The sequence below is a fragment of the Papio anubis genome, chromosome 1 (genome assembly GCF_008728515.1).
Source record: "Papio anubis isolate 15944 chromosome 1, Panubis1.0, whole genome shotgun sequence".
NCBI classification, from domain to species: Eukaryota; Metazoa; Chordata; class Mammalia; order Primates; family Cercopithecidae; genus Papio; species Papio anubis.
This window is the reverse complement of record NC_044976.1, coordinates 122,815,824-122,841,135: the sequence shown is the minus strand read 5'-3', so window position 1 is coordinate 122,841,135 and position 25,312 is coordinate 122,815,824. Positions and strand designations below refer to the sequence as shown.

The 25,312-nt window shown below is 41.4% G+C and overlaps 1 protein-coding gene across 1 annotated transcript in view; it reads left to right on the top strand.

Moving 5' to 3' along the window:
- Nucleotides 1-24,921, top strand: part of FLG (filaggrin) — an 89,023-nt gene extending 64,102 nt beyond the window's left edge. Inside the window, 10 exon segments of the mRNA XM_031666315.1 lie at nt 13,704-13,778; nt 16,929-17,094; nt 18,711-19,895; nt 19,981-20,430; nt 20,719-20,969; nt 21,196-21,932; nt 22,214-22,294; nt 22,587-22,930; nt 23,301-23,609; nt 24,304-24,921. Of these exon segments, the coding sequence (XP_031522175.1) occupies nt 13,704-13,778; nt 16,929-17,094; nt 18,711-19,895; nt 19,981-20,430; nt 20,719-20,969; nt 21,196-21,932; nt 22,214-22,294; nt 22,587-22,930; nt 23,301-23,609; nt 24,304-24,921 (4,216 nt within the window).
- The last annotated feature ends 391 nt before the right edge of the window (nt 24,922-25,312 follow it).

Below are 25,312 nucleotides of genomic sequence, written 5' to 3'. Positions count from 1 at the left end.
ACATCATCCTGATACCAAAGCCTGGCAGAGACACTACAAAAAAGGAGAATTTTAGACCAATATCCCTGATGAACATCGATGCAAAAATCCTCAATAAAATACTGGCAAACCGGATCCAGCAGCACATCAAAAAGCTTATCCACCATGATCAAGTGGGCTTCATCCCTAGGATGCAAGGCTGGTTCAACATACGCAAGTCAATAAATTCAATCCAGCATATAAACAGAACCAAAGACAAAAAAACACATGATTATCTCAATAGATGCAGAAAAGGCCTTTGACAAAATTCAACAGCCCTTCATGCTAAAAACTCTCAATAAATTCGGTATTGATGGAACGTATCTCAAAATAATAAGAGCTATTTATGACAAACCCACAGCCAATATCATACTGAATGGGCAAAAACTGGAAAAATTCCCTTTGAAAACTGGCACGAGACAGGGATGCCCTCTCTCACCACTCCTATTCAACATAGTGTTGGAAGTTCTGGCTAGGGCAATCAGGCAAGAGAAAGAAATCAAGGGTATTCAGTTAGGAAAAGAAGAAGTCAAATTGTCCCTCTTTGCAGATGACATGATTGTATATTTAGAAAACCCCATTGTCTCAGCCCAAAATCTCCTTAAGCTGATAAGCAATTTCAACAAAGTCTCAGGATACAAAATTAATGTGCAAAAATCACAAGCATTCTTATACACCAGTAACAGACAAACAGAGAGCCAAATCATGAATGAACTTCCATTCACAATTGCTTCAAAGAGAATAAAATACCTAGGAATCCAACTTACAAGGGATATAAAGGACCTCTTCAAGGAGAACTACAAACCACTGCTCAGTGAAATAAAAGAGGACATAAACAAATGGAAGAACATACCATACTCATGGATAGGAAGAATCAGTATCATGAAAATGGCCATACTGCCCATGGTAATTTATAGATTCAATGCCATCCCCATCAAGCTACCAATGAGTTTCTCACACAATTGGAAAAAAATGCTTTAAAGTTCATATGGAACCAAAAAAGAACCCGCATCTCCAAGACAATCCTAAGTCAAAAGAACAAAGCTGGAGGCATCATGCTACCTGACTTCAAGCTATACTACAAGGCTACAGTAACCAAAACAGCATGGTACTGGTACCAAAACAGAGATATAGACCAATGGAACAGAACAGAGCCCTCAGAAATAGTACCTCACATCTACAGCCATCTGATCTTTGACAAACCTGACAAAAACAAGAAATGGGGAAAGGATTCCCTGTTTAATAAATGGTGCTGGGAAAATTGGCTAGCCATAAGTAGAAAGCTGAAACTGGATCCTTTCCTTACTCCTTATATGAAAATTAATTCAAGATGGATTAGAGACTTAAATGTTAGACCTAATACCATAAAAACCCTAGAAGAAAACCTAAGAAATACCATTCAGGACATAGGCATGGGCAAGGACTTCATGTCTAAAACACCAAAAGCAATGGCAACAAAAGCCAAAATTGACAAATGGGATCTAATTAAACTAAAGAGCTACTTCACAGCAAAAGAAACTACCATCAGAGTGAACAGGCAACCTACAGAATGGGAGAAAAATTTTGCAATCTACTCATCAGACAAAGGGCTAATATCCAGAACCTACAAAGAACTCAAACAAATTTACAAGAAAGAAACAAACAACCCCATCAAAAAGTGGGCAAAGGATATAAACAGACATTTCTCAAAAGAGGACATTCATACAGCCAACAGACACATGAAAAAATGCTCATCATCACTCGCCATCAGAGAAATGCAAATCAAAACCACAATGAGATACCATCTCACACCAATTAGAATGGCAATCATTAAAAAGTCAGGAAACAACAGGTGCTGGAGAGGATGTGGACAAATAGGAACACTTTTACACTGTTGGTGGGATTGTAAACTAGTTCAACCATTATGGAAAACAGTATGGCGATTCCTCAAGGATCTAGAACTAGAAGTACCATATGACCCAGCCATCCCATTACTGGGTATATACCCAAAGGATTATAAATCATGCTGCTATAAAGACACATGCACACGTATGTTTATTGCAGCACTATTCACAATAGCAAAGACTTGGAATCAACCCAAATGTCCATCAGTGACAGACTGGATTAAGAAAATGTGGCACATATACACCATGGAATACTATGCAGCCATAAAAAAGGATGAGTTTGTGTCCTTTGTAGGGACATGGATGCAGCTGGAAACCATCATTCTCAGCAAACTATCGCAAGAACAGAAAACCAAACACCGCATGTTCTCACTCATAGGTGGGAACTGAACAATGAGATCACCTGGACTCGGGAAGGGGAACATCACACACCGGGACCTATCACGGGGAGTGGGGAGGGGCAAGGGATTGCATTGGGAGTTATACCTGATGTAAATGACGAGTTGATGGGTGCAGCACACCAACATGGCACAAGTATACATATGTAACAGACCTGCACGTTATGCACATGTACCCTAGAACTTAAAGTATAATAAAAAATAAATAAATAAATAAAAATAAATAAATAAAAAATAAAATAAAATAAAATAAAAAAAGAAAAGTGAAACACAACATACCAAGATCTGTGGGATACAGCAAAAGCAGCGATAAGAAACAAGTTCACAGCAATAAACACCTACATCAAAAAAACAGAAAGACCTCAAATAAACAATCCTAAAATGCACCTCAGGGAACTAAAAAATAAGAACAAACCAAACCCCAAATCAGCAGAAGGAAAGAAATAGTAAAGATCAGAGCACAACTAAATGAAATATAGACTAAAATAATGTTACAAAGGATCAATGAAAAGTTGTTTTTTGAAAAGATAAGCAAAATCAATAAAACACTTGCTAGACTAACGAAGGAAAAAAGGAAAAAAGACCCAAGTAAAATCAGAAATGAAAAAGGAGACATTGCAACTAATACCACAAAATTTAAAATGTTCACCAGAGACTATTATGAACTATACACTAACAAACTAGAAAACCTATAAGACATACACAAGTTCCTGGACACATACAACTTACCAAAATTGAATCAGGAAGAGAGAAAACCTGAACAGACAATTAATGGGTAATGAGATTAAATCAGTAATAAAAAGTTTCCTAGCAAAGAAAAGTCCAGGACCAGATGGCTTCACTGCCAAATTCAACTAAACTTTCAAAGAACAAAACAAATCTTAACAAATTTTTAAAAATCAAAATCATATCAAGTATCTTTCCAACAATGGATTAAAACTAGAAATTAATAATAGAAGGAACAATAGAAATTGTACAAAATCATGGAAATTAAACAACATGCTCCTCAACAATGAATAGGTCAACGAAGAAAATAAGAAATTTGTTGAGGAAAAAATGAATAAACAATGTACGAAAATCTATAGAATATAGCAAAAGTAGTTCTAAGAGGTAAATTCACAGCAATAAAGGCCTACATCAAAAAAAGTAACAACCTAATGAGGCACTTCAAGAAACTAGAAAAGCAAGAACAAACCAAACCCAAAATTAGTAGAAAAAAAGAAATAATAAAAATTAGAGCAGAAAAAATGGCATTGAGAGTATATATATAATATAATCAATGAAAACATGACATTGAGACTATAGATAATATATATTATCAATGAAAAATGACATTGAGACTATATATATACATATCATCAATTAAATGAAAATTTGGTTTTTTGGAAAGATAAACAAAATCATGAAACCATTAGCTAGACTAAGAAAAGACCCCAGTAAAAATCAAGGATGAAGAAAAGACATTACAACTGATTCCACAGATACATACAAAGGATTATTAGAGACCATAATGAACAATTTGTTGTATGCCAACAAATTGGAAAACCTAGAGGAAATAGATAAATTCCTGGAAACATACAACCTACCAATATTGAATCAGGAAAAAAAAAGAAAATTTGAACAGACCAATAATGATTAATGAGATTCAATCGGTAACAACAAATTTCTCAACAAAGGAAAGTCCAGAACCAGACGGCTTCACTGCCAAATTCAACCACACTTTTCAAGAAGTATAAACATCAATTCTCCTAAAACTGTTCCCAAAAATTGAAGAGGAGGGAATTCTAACTCATTCTATGAGGCCAGAATTACTCCGATACCCAAACCAGATAGAAACACAACAAAAAAAGAAAACTACAGGCCAATATGCCTGATGAACATAGATGTAAACATCCTGAACAAAATACTAGCAAACCAAATTTAACAACACATAAAAAGATTATTTATCATGATTAAATGGGGTTCGCCCTGAATAAAAGCATGCTTCAACATATGCAAATCAATAAAAGTGATACATCACATGAACAGAATCAAGAACAAAAGCCATGATCATTTCCATAAATGCTAAAAAGGTACTTGATAAAATTCAACACTGCTTCATGATAAAAACTCTCAATAACTGGGTATAGAAGAAACATACTTCTAAGCAATAAAGCCCATATATGACAAACCCACAGCTAACATCATAATGAATGGGGAAAAATAAAGGCTTTCCTCTAAGCTCTGGAGCAAAACAAGGATGACCACTTTCACAACTCCTATTCGACATAGTACTGGAAGTCCTAGCCACAGCAATTAGGTAGGAGAAAGAAATAAAGGGCATCCAAACTGGAAAGGAAGAAATCAAATTATCCTTGTTTGCAGACATGATCTTGTATTTAGAAAAACCTAAAGACTCTACCTAAAAGTTCTTAGAACTGATAAACAAATTCCGTAAAGCTGTAGGATACAAAATCAACATGAAAATTCAGTGGCATTTATATACACCAGCAGCAAGCAATCTCAAAAAGAAATCAAGAAATCCATCCTATGACCCCGTTTATAGCACTACCAAAAAAACCTAAATGTCTAGGAATTAATTTAACCAGAGACGTGAAAGTTCCCTACAATAAAAACTATAAAACATTGATGAAAGAAACTGAAAAGGAGACAAGTAATGGAAAAAATCCCATGCTTATGGACTGGAAGAATTAATATTGTTAAAATGTCCATACTACTCCAAGAAATCTATAGATTCAATGCAATCCCTATGAAAATATCAATGACATCCTTCACAGACATAGAAAAAAGCATTCCTAAAATTTGTATGAAACCACAAAAGACCCCAAATAGCCAAAGCAATCCTGAGCAAAAAGAAGAAAGCTAGAGGCATCACACTACTTGACTTCAAATATACTACAAGTCTATTATAATCAAAATAGCATGGTATTGACACAAAAACAGACACATAAACCAATGGAACAGAATACAGAACCCAGAAATAGATCCACATATTTATAGCCAACTCATTTTCACAAATGTGCCAAGAACATACATTGGGGAAAGAATATCTTTTTCAATAAATAGTTCTGGGAAAACTGGATGTCCATATGCAGAAGAATGAAACTAGACCCCTATGTCTCACTATATACAAAAATCAACTCAAAATGGATTAAAGACTTAAATGTGATACCTAAAATCAGGAGACTGATGAGAGCAAACATTGGGGAAACACTTTCAGACATTTGTCTAGGCAAATTTTGGGGCGGGGTAAGACCTCAAAAGGACAGGCAACAAAAGTAAAAATAAATAAATGGAACTACATTGAATTAAAAAGTTCTGCAGAGCAAAGGAAACAACCAACATAATGAAGAGACAGCCTGTGGAACGGGAAGAAATATTTGCAAACTATTCATCTGACAAGGGATTAATAACCATTACATATAAGGAAACCAAACAGCTCAACAGCTAAGAAAAAAAAACATTAAAAAGTGGGCAAATTAGCTGAATAGATATTTCACAAAAGACATATAAATGGTCAAAAGGCATATGAAGAAATGCTCAGCATCACTAATTATCAAGGAAAATCACAATGAGATATCATCTCAGCCCAGTTAAAATGTCTATTATTAAAAAGAAAAAAATAACAGATGCTGGCAAGGATGCAGAGAAAAGAGAACTCCTATACATTGTTGGTAGAATATACATTAGTACAGCCACTATGGAAAACAGTAAGAAAGTTCCTTAAAGCACTAAAAATAGATCTACCATATGATCCAGCAATCCCCCTCCTGGGTGTTCATCCAAAAGAAAGAAAATCAGTTTATTGAAGAGATATCTGCATGCTCACATTTATTGTGGCACTGTTCACAATAGTAACAATATGGAATCAATCTAAGTGTCCATCAGAGGATGAATGGATAAAGAAAGTAGTATATATACACAATGGAATATTATTTAGCCATTAAGAAAGAACAAAATTTGCAGCAACATGAATGGACATGGAGGACATGTTAAGTGAAATAAGCCAGGCACAGAAAGGCAAATATTGCATGTTCTTACTCAAATGTGGGAGCTAAAAAAGCTTATCTCATGGAAGTAGAGTAGAATGATGGTTACCAAAGGCTGGGAAAGGTAGAAAGGAGGAAAGATAAAGAGAGATTGGTTAATGAGTATGAAAATACAGCTAGAAGGAATAGTTCTAGTGTTTGATACCATCATATGGTGAGTATAGTTAACAATAATTATTTATTTCAACATAGTTAGAAGAGATTTGGAATGTTCCCAATACAAAGAAATAATAAAAGTTAGAGGTGATAAATATCCCAATTGCCCTGATTTGATTATTACACATCACATGCATGTATCAAAATATCACATGTACCTGATAAATACGTATAATTATTAGGTATCAATTTTAAAAATTTTAAAAAAGCTAAGCATATCTAGAACAGAGCCTTGCAAAATTCCAACACCATTAAAAGAAGCAAGCAAAGACAACTGGAATTAATATTTTTGCTAACCAAATAGTAACTCCATATTTATATTATATAACTTAGGTTAGTAAATTATAATTATAAAGCCTATTATTATCATTATGATAATTTTATAAGACATATATATAATTACACAATTCCACATACACGATACTGTTGATTCAGACTAACATTCTGCATGTGTTAAATATTCTTGCCAGTGTAATTGTCCCTTTAAGAGTTGAGTCTTTTAAGAGTTAAGAGTCCTGATTTAAAGTCAGAAACCTGAGTTCAAATTCTACCTCTGCCACTTAGTATCAATGTGATTTTGCAAGTTAATTAACATGGTTAAACCTCAATTTCACTGTCTGTAAGACAGAAATACTAATACTTCACCTAAGAATTTGAACAGTTAATGTCTAAATATCTACAAATCACATTGACAGGTACACAGAAGATACTAATTTTAAAAAAAATAGCTCTGCAGCAAGTAACAATGGAAGCAAGCAAAAACAAGTTTTTACTTTTTTTTTTTATAATAACGCTACACTCTAAAAATATATCCACAAGCAATGTGACCCTTACCTTAATAAGTGAGACACCAACAGGACAGGAACTAACTCAAAAACCAAGATGAGAAGAAAAACATAAAGAAGAGGAATTTATTGTGACAAGTTCTTTCTGAGGACAAAGTTATCTGGTTCTAACCTTTTCTTTAAAAATGTAATCCTACTTTAATTCTTCTACTTAATATCGATCTTCTTTTAAAGGATAGTGCATACTTGCCCTCCTCAGTTAGCATATGTAAGTAGTGTGAGTTTAAATTTTAATACTAAAGAAAAACTGCTGTTTGGGTTTCAATTAGAGCATTAAATATTAAATTTCAAGTTTTGAAACTTCTGCCAAATTTTATATTTTACATAACTTTTACAGATATGTATTAAGTCTTATAGTATCATCAGATCACTGGGACTGACTGTAATGTGCTTGAGTTTATAGACAGAGCTTCTAATGCTCTGGTTTTCACATTCCAATTGCATAAAAATTGCCAACAAAAATTTATGAATTAACAATGTGTCTTGTCTCCATTCTGCTCCATTACCTTACTTTATAAATGGTAAGACTGGAAACTGATCCAAATAGTCAAAGAGCTAAGGATGGAGCTTTGGAGAGTAAAAACATTTAAGCACAGACCGTGGAAGAAAACCCTTCAAAAAGCCTGAAAGAAGCTATGAAAATCAAACTATAAAGTGTTGAAGAGTAAGCGAAAGTTAAGGGAGTCAGAGACAATGAGTGCTGACTGCTCTTTTAAGGAGGTCAGTTATTAAGAGATGGAAATGGATGATAGAAATAAATTAGATGATAATAATTCATCATTATTTCCACTCACCTAAAACCTTCTCTTTCTCATTTATTGCTTTGCTTTTCTTTTTATTTATTTATTTATTTTGAGACAGGGTCTTGCTCTGTTGCCCAGGCTGGAGTGCAGTGGCACAGTCTCGGCTCACTGCAGCCTCTCCTTCCTGGGTTCAAGCAATTCTCCCACCTCAGCCTCCTGAGTAGCTGGGATTACAGGAGCATGCCACCATGCCCAGCTAACCTGGCCAACATGGTGAAACACCATCTCTACTAAAAATGCAAAAAATGTATTGCTTTTCTTAGTGGATGTTACCACCATACATACTGCCATCCAAGCCAGAAGCCTGGATTACTTCCATTCCCTCATCTGTCATCTGACTCATCTTCCTTATTCTACCTCACCTCTCAGTCTAGTATCAACATAGCAGTGAGTCAGATCATGCCACTCCTCTGCTCAAAACCTTACCTAATAAATAAGCCAACCATATGGTATGTTAGAAGTGTATATCAAATAGAAGGGTCAGGATGGGCTTTATTGAGGTGATATTTGAGCAGAGACTTGAAGGATATAAAGGATATAGCCAAATTGACATTTAGGGGAAGAGCATTCCTGGCAAAAATTCTTTTTTTTTTTAAGTGACTTTTTAAAAAATTATTATTATACTTTAAGTTCTAGAGTACATGTGCACAACATGCAGGTTTGTTACATATGTATACATGTGTCATGTTGGTGTGCTGTACCCATTAACTCATCATTTACATTAGGTATATCTCCTAATGCTATCCCTTCCCTCTTCCCCCTACCCCCTCCCCACAATAGGACCCAGTGTGTGATATTCCCCTTCCTGTGTCCAAGTGATCTCATTGCTCAATTCCCACCTATGAGTGAGAACATGCAGTGTTTCGGCTTCTGTTCTTGCGATAGTTTGCTGAGAATGATGGTTTCCAGTTGCATCCATGTCCCTACAAAGGACATGAACTCATCCTTTTTTATGGCTGCATAGTATTCCATGGTGTATATGGGCCATGTTTTCTTAATCCGGTCTTTCATTGATGGACATTTGGGTTGGTTCCAAGTCTTCCTTATTGTGAATAGTGTCACAATAAACATACATGTGCATGTGTCATTATAGCAGTATGACTTATAATCCTTTGGGTATATACCCAGTAATGGGATGGCTGGGTCATATGGTATTTCTAGTTCTAGATCCTTGAGGAATCGCCACACTGTTTTCCATAATGGTTGAACTAGTTTACAATCCCACCAACAGTGTAAAAGTGTTCCTATTTCTCCACATCCTCTCCAGCACCTGTTGTTTCCTGACTTTTTAATGATCGCCATTCTAACTGGTGTGAGATGGTATCTCATTGTGGTTTTGATTTGCATTTCTCTTATGGCCAGTGATGATGAGCATTGCAAAAATTTTCTCCCATTCTGTAGGTTGCCTGTTCACTCTGATGGTAGTTTCTTTTGCTGTGCAGAAGCTCCTTAGTTTAATTAGATCCCATTTGTCAATTTTGGCTTTTGTTGCCATTGCTTTTGGTGTTTTAGACATGAAGTCCTCGCCCATGCCTATGTCCTGAATGGTATTTCCTAGGTTTTCTTCTAGGGTTTTTATGGTATTAGGTCTAACATTTAAGTCTCTAATCCATCTTGAATTAATTTTCATATAAGGAGTAAGGAAAGGATCCAGTTTCAGCTTTCTACTTATGGCTAGCCAATTTTCCCAGCACCATTTATTAAATAGGGAATCCTTTCCCCATTTCTTGTTTTTGTCAGGTTTGTCAAAGATCAGATGGCTGTAGATGTGAGGTACTATTTCTGAGGGCTCTGTTCTGTTCCTTTGGTCAAGTGGGCTTCATCCCTGGGATGCAAGGCTGGTTCAACATATGCAAATCAATAAACATAATCCAGTATATAAACAGAACCAAAGACAAAAAACACATGATTATCTCAATAGATGCAGAAAAGGCCTTTGACAAAATTCAACAGCCCTTCATGCTAAAAACTCTCAATAAATTCGGTATTGATGGAATGTATCTCAAAATAATAAGAGCTATTTATGACAAACCCACAGCCAATATCATACTGAATGAGCAAAAACTGGAAGCATTCCCTTTGATAACTGGCACAAGACAGGGATGCCTTCTCTCACCACTCCTATTCAACATAGTGTTGGAAGTTCTGGCCAGGGCAATCAGGCAAGAGAAAGAAATCAAGGGTATTCAGTTAGGAAAAGAAGAAGTCAAATTGTTCCTGTTTGCAGATGACATGATTGTATATTTAGAAAACCCCATCATCTCAGCCCAAAATCTCCTTAAGCTGATAAGCAATTTCAGCAAAGTCTCACATTTTGCACAAAATCAGTGTGCAAAAATCACAAGCATTCTTATACACCAGTAACAGACAAACAGAGAGCCAAATCATGAATGAACTTCCATTCACAATTGCTTCAAAGAGAATAAAATACCTAGGAATCCAACTTACAAGGGATGTAAAGGACCTCTTCAAGGAGAACTACAAACCACTGCTCAGTGAAATAAAAGAGGACACAAACAAATGGAAGAACAAACCATGCTAATGGATAGAAAGAATCAATATTGTGAAAATGGCCATACTGCCCAAGGTAATTTATAGATTCAATGCCATCCCCATTAAGCTACCAATGACTTTCTTCATAGAATTGGAAAAAACTGCTTTAAAGTTCATATGGAACCCCGCATTGCCAAGACAATCCTAAGCCAAAGGAACAAAGCTGGAGGCATCATGCTACCTGAGTTCAAACTATACTACAAGGCTACAGTAACCAAAACAGCATGGTACTGGTACCAAAAATTCTTTTAAAAAGAAGGATGCCTGGAGGTTTTGGAGAATACCAAGGAAGTTAATATGGCTTCAGCTGGGTACCACAAGAGGGAGAGTGGTGAAAGATGAGGCCAGAAAGGAAACAGAGGTCTGATTAGTTTACTACTCACTACATTCATACTACAATGCCTTACTCTCCCTTCTCTATCTCTATCTCCTATCCCACCACTATCCCCTGCCACACACACACGCACACACACACAAACACACAGACATTAAAAGACAAATATTCTGGATTTTTTTTCCGACAATCGAGGTCCTTATATCTAAACTTTTTTTTCTTTTTTTTTTTTTTTGGTACCATTTCTAACACCTGAACGGTTCGTGAGAATCGCTTCCAGTCACTCTTCTCCATCTGTCCACTTTAATGGACCAGGTCTGCATCCTGAATGTTTCAGGTAGTAGGAACTAAGGGATAGAGACTATGAATACCAAGCCAGTAAGAGCATCAAATATCAAGATAAGAACACACAGCCTAAGTAACACAGTGAGACCTCATCTCTACAAAAAATTTAAAAATTAGACAGATGCAGTGGCATACACCTATAATCTCAGCTACTTGGGAAGCTGAAGTGGGAGGATCACTTGGCCCTGGAGTTGGAAGCTACAGTGAGCCATGGTCGTACCACAGCACTTTAGCCTGGGCAACAGAGTGAGACCAAAAAAAAAAAATATATATATATATATATATATAGAGAGAGAGAGAGAGAGAGAGAGAGAGAGCGCACAAGAGTGGTAAACTACAGCCTGCAGTTCATAGCTAGCTTGTCATCCATTTTTGTGCAGCCTACAGGATAAAAAGGTTTTCTATATTTGTAAGTGGTTGAAAAACTATATGACATGAGAAATTATATTAAATTCAAAGATTAGTATTGATAAATAAGTTATACTGAAACAAAGCCATGCTCATTTGTTTACATATCATCTATGGCTGCCTTTATGCTACAACAACAGAGTTGAGTAGTTGCAACAAAAACTATCTGTCCTGCAGAAATAATATTTTGTACTATCTGGCTCTTTACAAAAAAAAAAAAGATTGCTGGCCCCTATTTTAGGGGAACACTGGCCCCAAGAGCACATTCACCTGGAATAGTCTTCACTCACTCTCATATATATATATGAGAAAGATACTGAGAGAATAAATAAAAGGATACGAGTATAAATGAGCTCTGGATTCCCAGCATTTGGAACATTTTGGAGTTCTTGGAAGAGAAAATGGAGGATATTAAGAGAGAAAGAAACAACTCAATAGGCAGACCAGTACTGAAGCAGAATATATTCCAGAGTGTGGGTCTGAAGCTGAAAGATATGTCACCATGCCTGTCTCATCCCCAGGGAATATATACTAAGCTGTAAAACTACATCCAATCCATTTTTTATTTTTTGAGGTAATAGTAAAAAGGACTCATACCAAAAGAGGATATAGAAGGAAGCACTATTTGACCAGTTTCATATTATAGCTAACTTCTTTTGATTCCATTTACCCAAAATCATGACCTTCAACCTTCTCTTATAGACATATCCCTATTTTTTACACAGTCTCCTCATTTATAGAGACTAGGCTACAAAGAACTGTCAGAAATTACATGAAATAATTTCTGTAAGGAAAAAGGACAGAAAAGTCAATGAAGAAAAGATCTGCTTTAGAATTTCCCTATGATCCAAGAGATGGTGCAATAGGCACATTATTCTGCCTTCCAGACAGGCAGAAAAAAAATGAGTGCACACAGATGGTATGGGAACTTCACTTTTTATCCTTGCTAGTTTTGTTTGTTTGTTTGTTTTTCCTAGGTGAAACACTCCATTCCTGAAGAACTGTTTCCAAAACCCTTCCTTTATCAAGACAATAGTTCCCTACTTGCTGACTATTCCTAGAAAAAGCAGATTTGAATTTGAATTCTGTCTTCTCCACTTAATAGCTAAGTGGCTTGAAACAAGTTATGGATTTCATCTGAGCCTCAGTTTGCTCATCTGCAAAATGGAAATATAATATCTAGATAACAGGGTTGTTGTTAGAATTAATGAAACAATGTACACCCACACACAAAGCACTATGCTTGACATAAAAAGGAATGTAATTTCCATTCTTCTGCCAACACACAGAGAAAGGTACTCAAAAACCTAGAACATGGCACATACCATAGAAAAGCTTTTCTCCTGAAACCTATCATTTCCAAGGGGAAAAACCACTAACCAAACCTATGATGGAGGAATCTTCATGTGCAACCCTGTTACTGTGGAGAACACACTCTGAAAAAAAACATGAATCTGTTTCGAAAGTGACTTTGGTGATAATCTAGTCCAACTCTTAATAAGTAATTCTCAACAAGGAGAGAAGAGACCAAAACACATATGTAATATGCCTCTTATTTTCATGATACAAACCAGGAAATAAAGCCTAACAAAATTCTAGTTGGTGAGCATATTCAGAAAACAAAGTACTGAAAGAATTAATTTTTTCTTTAATAGTAAAAAACTATTCATATGATACTTGACAATAAATTCAATTACTTCACAAAGAGCTCATTGCATTTTCAGTCAATGCAAATATTAAATATTTCTCCCTTACATCAAATCAAAATTTATCTCCCTTTTATGAGCAGCCAAAGATCCCTTGCTCTGTTCCCTTTCCCCACCACCCCACACATGCTGACATTCACAAATTCACCTTCACTCTTGCTCTCTCATGCAAGAGTGAGTGGTTCTGATGTACCACACTTTTCAGCCCTTGTTTTCTCTCAGATCCTCCTCTCCTGGAGAATCTTCATGAAAAGCAAATACAGAAGAGGAGCAAAGAGTGGTAAACTACAGCCTGCAGTTCATAGCTAGCTTGTCATCCATTTTTGCGTAGCCTACAGGATAAAAAGGTTTTCTACATTTGTAAGTGGTTGAAAAAATATGACATGTGAAATTATATTAAATTCAAAGATCAGTATTGATAAATAAGTTATACTGAAACAAAACCATGCTTGTTTGTTTACATATCATCTATGGCTGCCTTTATGCTACAACAACAGAGTTGAGTAGTTGCAACAAAAACTATCTGTCCTGCAGAGATAATATTGTGTACTATCTGGCCCTTTACAAAAAAAAAAAAAAAAACAAGTTTGCTGGCCCCTATTTTAGGAGAACACTGGCCCCAAGAGCACGTTCACCTGGAATAGTCTTCACTCACAACCCTCTCCTCCCTTCGTGACAACAGCTGGCTCCTGCAGGAAATTGGTCTTCACTCAGCAAACTCCACCTCCCCTTTACTCCCACAGTCTCAGCCACACCTTTAAAAGGTCATTGTTCTGATGAGGCATGAAAACCTGGCCCAATCAGATGTCCAGAGGAAACACGTCTACAGAATGGATACTGACTCTGCAGCCCTCTGGGCAATTCTTAGAAGAAAACACATAGCCTAACAATAGTTGAATTTGGAATCCTGTAATTTATCACTTGCCAACAGTTGCTACCACACCTTCTCAAATCCTGATGACCATATTGCACAAGTTTTAAGTCCATGTAACTTCACACACCTTCAGTGAAATTTGTGTTATATGTTCACAATGGAAGAAATGCAGAGCGAGGGCCTCAGAAAAAAGCAGAAAGCTATTCACTGATTCTCAATGCTAAGATTCAGTTTATATTCAGGTAAAATCATGTCCTCTGAGGCAAAGATGACAAGAGAGAGGGCAGACCCTAGTAATTGTGTGAAAAGGTGGAAGTTGGTCAACACAGAGGACTATAGTCTTGATCCTTGTTTTTCTTTCAATTGAATTCAAACTTACATTTATTGGAGACCGTTATGTGACAAGCAGTATACTAGGTCTCCAAGTGACATAAGGATAAATAATGTCCATTCCTTATTCTCACGGAGCTCATAGCCTAGAAATGAAATAAGCCCATAGACAAATGTGTGTGTATGTGTGTATACGTGTATGTGTATGTGTGTGTTTGTGAAAGGCAAGGATATACAACAAATAACTAACAGTAGTTATTTTTGGCTAGTAGTTTTAAAGGTATTTTGATTTTATCTTATTTGCTTATCAATATTTTCTAATTTTTATATTAAACAATAATTGTATAGTAAAACAATTTTTAAAGATTACAATATAGTATGATTGATACAACAATAAATATGAACAAGATACACAATTACAACTCCCTCTTGAGTAATTCAGGAAAGATTTCCTATGGGAAGCCTAAATTGGATTTTGAAGAATAATTAGTTCACTAGGCAGACAATGAGGAAAGACATTCTAAGAAAAAAATATGAAATAACATGGTGTATTGAGGAAGTTTGAAATATTACTAGTTAATTACTGGTGGAGCACAAAGAGAAATATGGAGGGGAGAAATGGAGCTGGAAAAAAGCCACAGCCCAGATCATGAGGAGCCATAGATCCCACACTAACAAGCACACATTTCTTCCTAAGATTATATGGTGTTTGAAATGAAAGCTACGTTGGTGAATGGCCAATAAGGGGTCTGGTAAATTGAGATAAAAGGTAAAATGAAATTAAAGAAATAAAAAGGATGACCTGGAGCCATTATCCATTTCAAAAGGTAATAACAATACTACAGATGACACTTTGGCTGGAATATCATTTAAGAAAATTTAGCTTAGAATGGAGAGTTTGACAAGATGATCTTTACAGTCCTTTTAATCATCAGTTTCCATGATTCTTTGACATTTGGGCCATGATATCCCTGCACACACTCCATTCAATTTCTATTAAAATCCACACAATTTGTTGTCAATTTATTGTGCTACATAGTTTGATGAATACAAAAAGAGGCCTTTCTGCAAAGTGTCCTGACACTTTGGCAGGTGGGGCTGAGAGTAGCCCAGATTTGGGAATGGCTAATGCAATCTTAGGTGAACATGTAAGGAAGTGAGAAAGAAGGTAAACGCCTGGGAGGTGGAGATAGAGGTGGTGATGGGCTTGTTTAGGAGTAAATTAGGACATCTCAAAGAGAGCAGCTCCTCCCTAAGATGGACCATTATTCCCTCTATAAAAAGGCCACTCTGCCCAACTAGCAGAACCCTGAAAGCTGCTTCTGTCTCTATCCTACTTGTTCCTCTGGTGAGCTAGGTAAGTGAGCAGGAGTTCAACTCCACTCAAGGGTACTTAGGGCTATAAATTATGAAAGTCCAGGATATGCTCTAAGGCAAAGAGGCACTAGATACAAGGCTTCTCTTTAGTATACTCTGGGGAACTTTGGTATAAGTTTAAGTTTACTGAAAAGAAAAATGAAACGACTAGGACTATGTATACTATCTCCTTTCTTTGAGGTTGTTTCCCTCATAACATGGATATCATGGGGTTCTAATTATCCACAGGCAGGTTGCCTTCTTTACAACTGAGCTTTTTCTCTCTATTGTGTAATAAGGTCTGAGGGTCACTTCCTGCTTGGAGAATGAGAACAGAAACTGGATCTAATAGCAGTTACCCTTAGCTTCATATCACCTAGGCTTGTTGTTGGCTTTGCTCACATTGTCTACTTTCTCTGACCTAGAAGTCTTGAGAGTTCAGTTCAGCCATTGATGCTCCTTAGTTGGAGTAAGGCGTGTCATGTATATAGTGGAACTGTACCCATAGTATGGTTGGAACCTAGAGAGAAAGAGGAAGCAGATGAAGTGGAACACTCAGGACTTCTACAGCTCCAGAACAAAGCTGATATTATCCCTGGTAATGGTGGGAAGCCAAAAACAGAGAGTCATTTTTCCTATATTCATTCAGGAATGGAAATAAGACCTATGGATTATGTTCCTAATTTCATCACTCTCTTGCTACATGATTTGAACAAGTCATTCAACTGTGAATTGCTTCTTGATTACAACAGAATGAAGTTAATCATGCCTGACTAATTCTGAACAATTATTATAAATAATCAGACCTACTTATGTGTTTAAACAAGAAATGAGAATAGTAAGGGGTTGATCTCTTTTTCCTCCCTTTAGGTTACTCAAACTTGCAAAAAAAAAAAAAATGCCTAAACTCCTACAAGGCATCATCACTGTCATTGATGTTTTCTACCAATATGCCACCCAGCATGGGGAGTATGATATGTTGAACAAGGCAGAGATGAAAGAACTTCTGGAAAATGAGTTTCATCAAATTCTGAAGGTAAGAACTCCATGCCAGGATGGAATTATGCAGGAATTTTCTTCTTTATCCCTTTCCACCTTCTTGTCACATATGTCAAACATCCTAGAGGATTCTTCCTACTTGGTGATAGAGAACAGGGTTTGGTAAAGGTTTGAGATAACGTCAAAAGCTGATCCATGATGGTTTCCATAGCATAACTAAAGGAAGTGATCCTACTAAACAACAAACAAAACCCATAGATTAAATAATGTCCAATCTAAGTGACTAATTCTTACAAACCCACACAGTCCTCAGAAAAACTGCAAAGTAGATATCTGAGTTCAGGAAATTAGCATTACCCCTGAATCACAAAAGAGTGTGTCCGCCACCTTAAAACTGTCAGGTCTAGATTTGATAGCTTAGATATTTGGGAGCTTATATCAGACTTCTGAGTTTCAATTCCTTAAATTTGGATTTCTGTGGATTTCAGATATGATATTCGGATATCAGATGTCATATATTCAGTGTGTCAGCTAAGAATCTCATAATCTTCACCTCTAACCTTGTTTCTTCATCTTTTTGCCGAAAGCAAAAACCTGGTATCATTTTTTATTTTCTCTCTCAGCAGACACCACTACCTTCCAACCTCCATCTAACTCATCAATAATCTCTCAAAACAACCCGTTTCTCTTCATCACTATTATTAGTCCTCTGGTTCAGGCCACCTACTACTTCTACTCTCAGCATTAGATGCAAATATAATCATTTCACTCCTCAGCTAAAAATCCTTCAATAGTTCCCGATTGCTCTTAAAATGAAGTACAAAGTTCCTTAACATAACGTAAAACTCATAATCTAGTTGCTATTTATCTCTCTATCCACATTTCTTGAGTCTTCAAACTCTAAATCTAGCAATCCTGAATTTCTTTCAGTTCCCTGAAAGCTCTATGACTTCTCTCACCTGTAGCCATTTGTTCATATCATTCCCTCTGCCTAGAACAATCTTTTCCCCTTCTCCTTCCCTTCCTACTCCTTCATTTGGCTAATTCTAATCCATCCTTCAAAAGGCATCATTTCCTCTCATTAACCTTTCTAGGACCCCCAATGGTTCCTCTCTCATGTACTCTTGTAGAAACCTTATCATAATAAACTATAATTTTAAGTTTGTATATCTGATCAAATAAACATTAAATTCCATTTTTTTCAGGAAGCAAACTTGTTCACTGCTTTATACTCTCATATGACATAATGGTAGGCAAGTAGTAACATAATAAATCTTTGCTCAGTGAGTAAATTAATTACCTAGTTAATTTAATTGGACAAATAAAGTTGATATAATTAACGTAAGTATAAAAATGTATTACTTGTAAATTAACTAATCATTCATATTTGACCCATTCTTTACCAAAAATAATCAGCCCTCTTGTTTCCTTTCATTTTCCAGTTGCATCCTATCCTATTCTAGCTGTTTCTCACCGCATTATTCATTCCATATTCCTTTTTCTCTTTCTGCTCAGGACTGCCTAAGTGACTATGTGAATGAGTTCCATATACATAAGCCAAACATTTATATTTTAACATCCTTCCTTCAGTTGGTTAGCTAGGTGTATTGTCCATACTAACAGAGCTACTCTTTGTACCTTGCTCTTATACAGAATCCAAATGATCCAGATACTGTGGATATCATCTTGCAAAATCTGGATCGAGACCATAACAAGAAAGTGGATTTTACGGAGTATCTTCTGATGATATTCAAGCTGGTTCGGGCTCATAATAAAATCATTAGCAAAGATTACTGCCAAGCTTCAGGGTCAAAGCTGAGAGACAACAGTCACCAGCACCAAGAGGAACAAGAAGAAACAGGAAAAGAGGACAAATGGCAAGAATCCTCTTCTAGTCATTCAAGTTGGAGTGCAGGAGAGAATGATTCCCATTCCAGGAACGTCAGAGGAAGCATTACACACGGGCCTGAATCCATATCCAGAAGACTGAGTTTTCAAAGAGACTTTTCTGGCCAAAATAAATCCAGCTCAGGTCAGTCTTCCAGGTATGGTCAGCATGAGTCTGGCTCCCATCAGTCTCCAGGACACGGCCAACATGGGTCTCACTCAGGGCAGTCTCCCACCTATGGTCAACTTGGGTCTGGCTACAAACGGTCTTCCAGCAGTGGGCCACATGGGTCTGGCTCACGCCAGTCTTCTGCCTTTGGTCAACATGAGTCTACCTCAGGGCAGTCCTCTGGACACAATCAGCATGGATCTGGCTCAGGGCACTCCTTCAGCCATGGGCAGCATGGTTCTACATCAGGACAGTCATCAAGTTTTGGCCAGGAGGGATCTAGCGCAGGCCAGTCTTCCAGATACGACCACCATGACTCTGGCTCCAGTCAGTCTCCTGGCTATGGCCGACACGGGGCTGGATCTGGCCAGTCTCCTAGCCGCGGCCTACATGGGGCTGGCTCCGGTCTGTCTTCCAACTGTGGCCCACAAGGGTCTGGCTCAGCACAGTCATCGGACTTTGGTCAATACGAGTCTAGCTCAGGGCAGTCCTCTAGTTACAGTCAGCATGGATCTGGCTCAGGTCACTCCTCCGGCTATGGACAACACGAATCTAGGTCAGGACAGTCATCTAGCCATGGACAGCATGGTTCTACATCACGACACTCATTAAGCTTTGGCCAGGAGGATCTAGCACAGGCCAGTCTTCCAGCTACAGCCACCGGAGCTCTGGCTACAGTCAGTCTTCTGGCTATGGCCGACATGGGGCTGGATCTGGCCAGTCTCCTAGCCGTGGCCGACATGGGTCTGGTTCAGGCAGTCTTCCAGCTACGGCCAGCATGGGTCTGGCTCAGGACAGTCCTCTGGTTATGAGTCAGCGGTAACAGGGCACGCCTCTAGCCATATAGAAAACATGGTTCCACATCAGGACAGTCCTCCAAGCTTCGGCCAGGGATCTAGCTCAGGGCAGTCTTCCCAGCTCCCCGGTCAGCATGGCTCTGGCTCACATCAGTCTTCCGGCCATGGCCGACATGGGTCTGGATCTGGCAGGTCTCCTAGCCAGGGCCGAAATGGGTCCAGTTCGGGGCACTACCCCGGCCACGGCCAACAAGGATCTGGCTCAGGTTGTTCCTCCAGCCGTGGCCGTTATGAGTCTGGCTCAGGCCAGTCTTCTGGCTTTGGGCAACATGAGTCAGGCTCAGCACAGTCCTCTGGCTATAGTCAGCATGGTTCTGGCTCAGTCACTCCTCTAGCCAGGACAACTTGTGGATCTACATCAGGGCATTCGTCCAAGCTCTGGCCAGCTTGTGGCTCTGAGCTCAGGTCCAGTCTTCAGCTATGGTCAGCATGGAGTCTGGCTCCCATCCCGAGTATTGAGGTCAGCAGACATGGAGTCTGGATCTGTAGCCCTCTAAGGCCGTGGCCGACGTGGGTCTGGGTCAGGGCAGTCTCCCAGCTACGGCCAACATGGGTCTGGCTCAGGTCGTTCTTCAAGTCAGTCTTCTGGCTATGGCCGACAGGGCTCTGGATCTGGCCAGTCTCCTAGTCGCGACCGACATGGGTCCGGTTCCGGGCACTCTTCTAGCTACGGCCAACATGGGTCTGGCTCAGGTCGTTCTTCCAGCCATGGCTCATATGAGTCTGGTTCAGGTCTCTTCTGGCTTAGGTCAGCATGGAGTCTCGCTCCAGGACAGTCCTCTGGCTCACCCGGTCAACAAGAGGATCGCTCGGGTCCCTCCCTTTACCCATGAGCAACATGGTTCTACATCAGGACAGTCATCAAGCTGTGGCCAACATGGAGCTAGCTCAGGTCAGTCTTCCAGCCACGGTCAGCATGGCTCTGGCTCAAGTCAGTCTTCTGGCTATGGCCGACAGGGCTCTGGATCAGGCAGATACTCCTGATGGCGGCCGACATGGGTCGGTTCAGGCACTCTTCCTTCTGACCCAACATGGGTCTGGCTCAGGTCGTTCTTCCAGCCATGGCCCATATGAATCTGGTTCAGGTCACTCTTCTGGCTTTGGTCAACATGAGTCTGGCTCAGGACAGTCCTCTGGATACAGTCAGCATGGAAGTGGCTCAGGGCACTCCTCTAGCCATGGACAGCATGGTTCTACATCACGACACTCATTAACCTTTGGCCAGGAGGGATCTAGCACAGGCCAGTCTTCCAGCTACAGCCACCAGAGCTCTGGCTACAGTCAGTCTTCTGGCTATGGCCGACATGGGGCTGGATCTGGCCAGTCTCCTAGCCGTGGCCGACATGGGTCTGGTTCAGGGCAGTCTTCCAGCTACGGCCAGCATGGGTCTAGGCTCAGGACAGTCCTCTGGTTATAGTCAGCATGGAAGTGGCTCAGGGCACGCCTCTAGCCATGGACAACATGGTTCCACATCAGGACAGTCCTCAAGCTTCGGCCAGAAGGGATCTAGCTCAGGGCAGTCTTCCCAGCTCACGATTAGCTTGCATGGTCACCAGCTCACATCAGTCTTCCGGCCATGGCGACAGTCTGGATCTGGCAGGTCTCCCTGGCAGGTGCGGTTGGGGCACTACCCGGCCCGGCCAACAAGGATCTGGCTCAGGTTGTTCCTCCAGCATTGGCGTTATGGTGGCTCAGGCCAGTCTTCTGGCTTGGTGGCATGGAGTCAGGCTCAGCTGATCCCTCTGGCTATAGTCAGCATGGTTCTGGCTCAGGTCACTCCCTCTGGCCAGGGCAACATCCTGGATCTACATCCGGGGCATTCGTCAAGCTCTGGCCAAGCGACAGCTCAGGTCAGTCTTCCAGCTATGGTCAGCATGAGTCTGGCTCCCATCAGTATTCGGGTCGCGGCAGACATGGGTCTGGATCTGGCCAGTCTAAAGGCCGTGGCCGACGTGGGTCTGGGTCAGGGCAGTCTCCCAGCTACGGCCAACATGGGTCTGGCTCAGGTCGTTCTTCAAGACAGTCTTCTGGCTATGGCCGACAGGGCTCTGGATCTGGCCAGTCTCCCTGAGTAAGCGGCCGACATGGGTCGGTTCGGGCACTCTTCTAGCTAAGCCCAGCATGGGTCTGGCTCCGGAGTGGGTTCTTCGAGCCATGGCTCATGAGTCTGGTTCAGGTCACTCTTCTGGCTTAGGTCAGCATAGGTCTGCTCAGGACGAAGTCCTCTGGCCTCTGGTCAACAGGATCTAGCTCGGGTCACTCTTTACCCATGAGCAACATGGTTCGGACAGTCATCAGCTGTGGCCAACATGGAGCTAGCTCAGGTCAGTCTTCCAGCCACGGTCAGCATGGCTCTGGCTCAAGTCAGTCTTCTGGCTATGGCCGACAGGGCTCTGGTTCTGGCCAGTCTCCCTGGTAGTGACGACAAGTCGGGTTCCAGGCACTCTTCTAGCTTCGGCCAACATGGGTCTGGCAGGTAGTTCTTCAAGTCACTCTTCTACAGCTGGCGACAGGAGCTCTGGATAAACTGATGCCTGATCAAGTGACGGCGTGGTCCGGTTCGGGCACTCTTCTAGCTTCGACCAGCATGGGTCTGGCTCGAATTCGTTCTTCCAGCAAATGGCCCATATGAATCTAGTTCAGGTCACTCTTCTGGGTTTGGTCAACATGAGTTTGGCTCAGGACAGTCCTGCAGTCAGCATGGAAGTGGCTCAGGGCATCCTCTGGCATGGACAGCATGGTTCACCACATCCACGACACTCGTAGCTTTGGCCAGGAGGGATCTGCTGATGATCTTCCAGCTACAGCCACAGGCTCTGGCTACAGTCAGTCTTCTGGCTATGGCCGACATGGGGCTGGATCTGGCCAGTCTCCTAGCCGTGGCCGACATGGGTCTGGTTCAGGGCAGTCTTCCATGTGGCAGCATGGGTCGAGGCTCAGGACAGTCCTCTCTGGTTATAGTCAGCATGGAGAGTGGCTCAGGGCGCACCTAGCCATGGACAACATGGTTCCACATCAGGACAGTCCTCAGCTTTGGCCAGAAGGGATCAGCTCAGGGCAGTCTTCCAGCTCACAGTCAGCATGGCTCTGAGGCTCACATCAGTCTTCGGCCATGGCGACAGCAGGTCTGGATCTGGCAGGTCTCTAGCGCAGGGGCAGAAATGGGTCAGTCCGGGCACTACGTTGGACACAGCCAGCTGGGATCTGGCTCAGGTTGTTCCTCAGCCGTGGCCGTTATGAGTCTGGCTCAGGCCAGTCTTCTGGCTTTGGCAACATGGGTCAAGGCTCAGCACAGTCCCTCTGGCTATACTCAGCATGGTTCTGGCTCAGGTCACTCCTCTAGCCAGGGACGACATGGATCTACATCAGGGCATTCGTCAAGCTCTGGCCAACATGGCTCTAGCTCAGGTCAGTCTTCCAGCTATGGTCAGCATGAGTCTGGCTCCCATCAGTATTCGGGTCGCGGCAGACATGGGTCTGGATCTGGCCAGTCTAAAGGCCGTGGCCGACGTGGGTCTGGGTCAGGGCAGTCTCCCAGCTACGGCCAACATGGGTCTGGCTCAGGTCGTTCTTCAAGTCAGTCTTCTGGCTATGGCCGACAGGGCTCTGGATCTGGCCAGTCTCTCGCTGCCGACATGGGTCCGGTTCCGGGCACTCTTCTAGCTACGGCCAACATGGGTCTGGCTCAGGTCGTTCTTCCAGCCATGGCTCATATGAGTCTGGTTCAGGTCACTCTTCTGGCTTAGGTCAACATGAGTCTCGCTCAGGACAGTCCCTCAGCTACAGTCAAACAAGAGGATCTCTGGCACAGGGTGCTCCTTTACCCATAGCAGGCAACATGGTTCTACATCCAAGACAGTCATCCAAGCTGTGGCCAGCGGAGCTAGCTCGGTCAGTCTTTAGCCACAGTCTGTATGGCTCTAGCTCAAGTCAGTCTTCTGGCTATAGCCGACGGGAGGCTCTGGATCTGGCCAGTCTCCTGATTAAGTGGCCGACATGGGTCCAGTTCCGGGCACTCTTCTAGCTACGGCCAACATGGGTCTGGCTCAGGTCGTTCTTCAACCACGGCCCATGAATCTGGTTCAGGTCACTCTTCTGGCTTTGGTCAACATGAGTCTGCAGCTCAGGACAGTCCTCTGGATACAGTCAGCATGGAAGTGGCTCAGGGCACTCCTCTAGCCATGGACAGCATGGTTCTACATCACGACACTCATTAAGCTTTTGTGGGAGGGATCTAGCACGAATGATCTTCCAGCTACAGCCACCAGAGCTCTGGCTACAGTCAGTCTTCTGGCTATGGCCGACATGGGGCTGGATCTGGCCAGTCTCCTAGCCGTGGCGACATGGGTCTGGTTCAGGGCAGTCTTCCAGCTACGGCCAGCATGGGTCAGGCTCAGGACAGTCCTCTGGTTATAGTCAGCATGGAAGTGGCTCAGGGCACGCCTCTAGCCATGGACAACATGGTTCCACATCAGGACAGTCCTCAAGCTTCGGCCAGAAGGGATCTAGCTCAGGGCAGTCTTCCAGCTACGGTCAGCATGGCTCTGGCTCACATCAGTCTTCCGGCCATGGCCGACATGGGTCTGGATCTGGCAGGTCTCCTAGCCAGGGCCGAAATGGGTCCAGTTCGGGGCACTACCCCGGCCACGGCCAACAAGGATCTGGCTCAGGTTGTTCCTCCAGCCGTGGCCGTTATGAGTCTGGCTCAGGCCAGTCTTCTGGCTTTGGGCAACATGAGTCAGGCTCAGCACAGTCCTCTGGCTATAGTCAGCATGGTTCTGGCTCAGGTCACTCCTCTAGCCAGGGACGACATGGATCTACATCAGGGCATTCGTCAAGCTCTGGCCAACATGGCTCTAGCTCAGGTCAGTCTTCCAGCTATGGTCAGCATGAGTCTGGCTCCCATCAGTATTGGTCACGGCAGACATGGGTCTGGATCTGGCCAGTCTAAAGGCCGTGGCCGACGTGGGTCTGGGTCAGGGCAGTCTCCCAGCTACGGCCAACATGGGTCTGGCTCAGGTCGTTCTTCAAGTCAGTCTTCTGGCTATGGCCGACAGGGCTCTGGATCTGGCCAGTCTCCTAGTCGCGGCCGACATGGGTCCGGTTCCGGGCACTCTTCCTACGGACGGCCAACATGGGTCTGGCTCAGGTCGTTCTTCCAGCCATGGCTCATGAGTCTGGTTCAGGTCACTCTTCTGGCTTAGGTCAACATGAGTCTCGCTCAGGACAGTCCTCTGGCTACGGTCAACAAGGATCTAGCTCGGGTCACTCCTTTACCCATGAGCAACATGGTTCTACATCAAGACAGTCATCAAGCTGTGGCCAACATGGAGCTAGCTCAG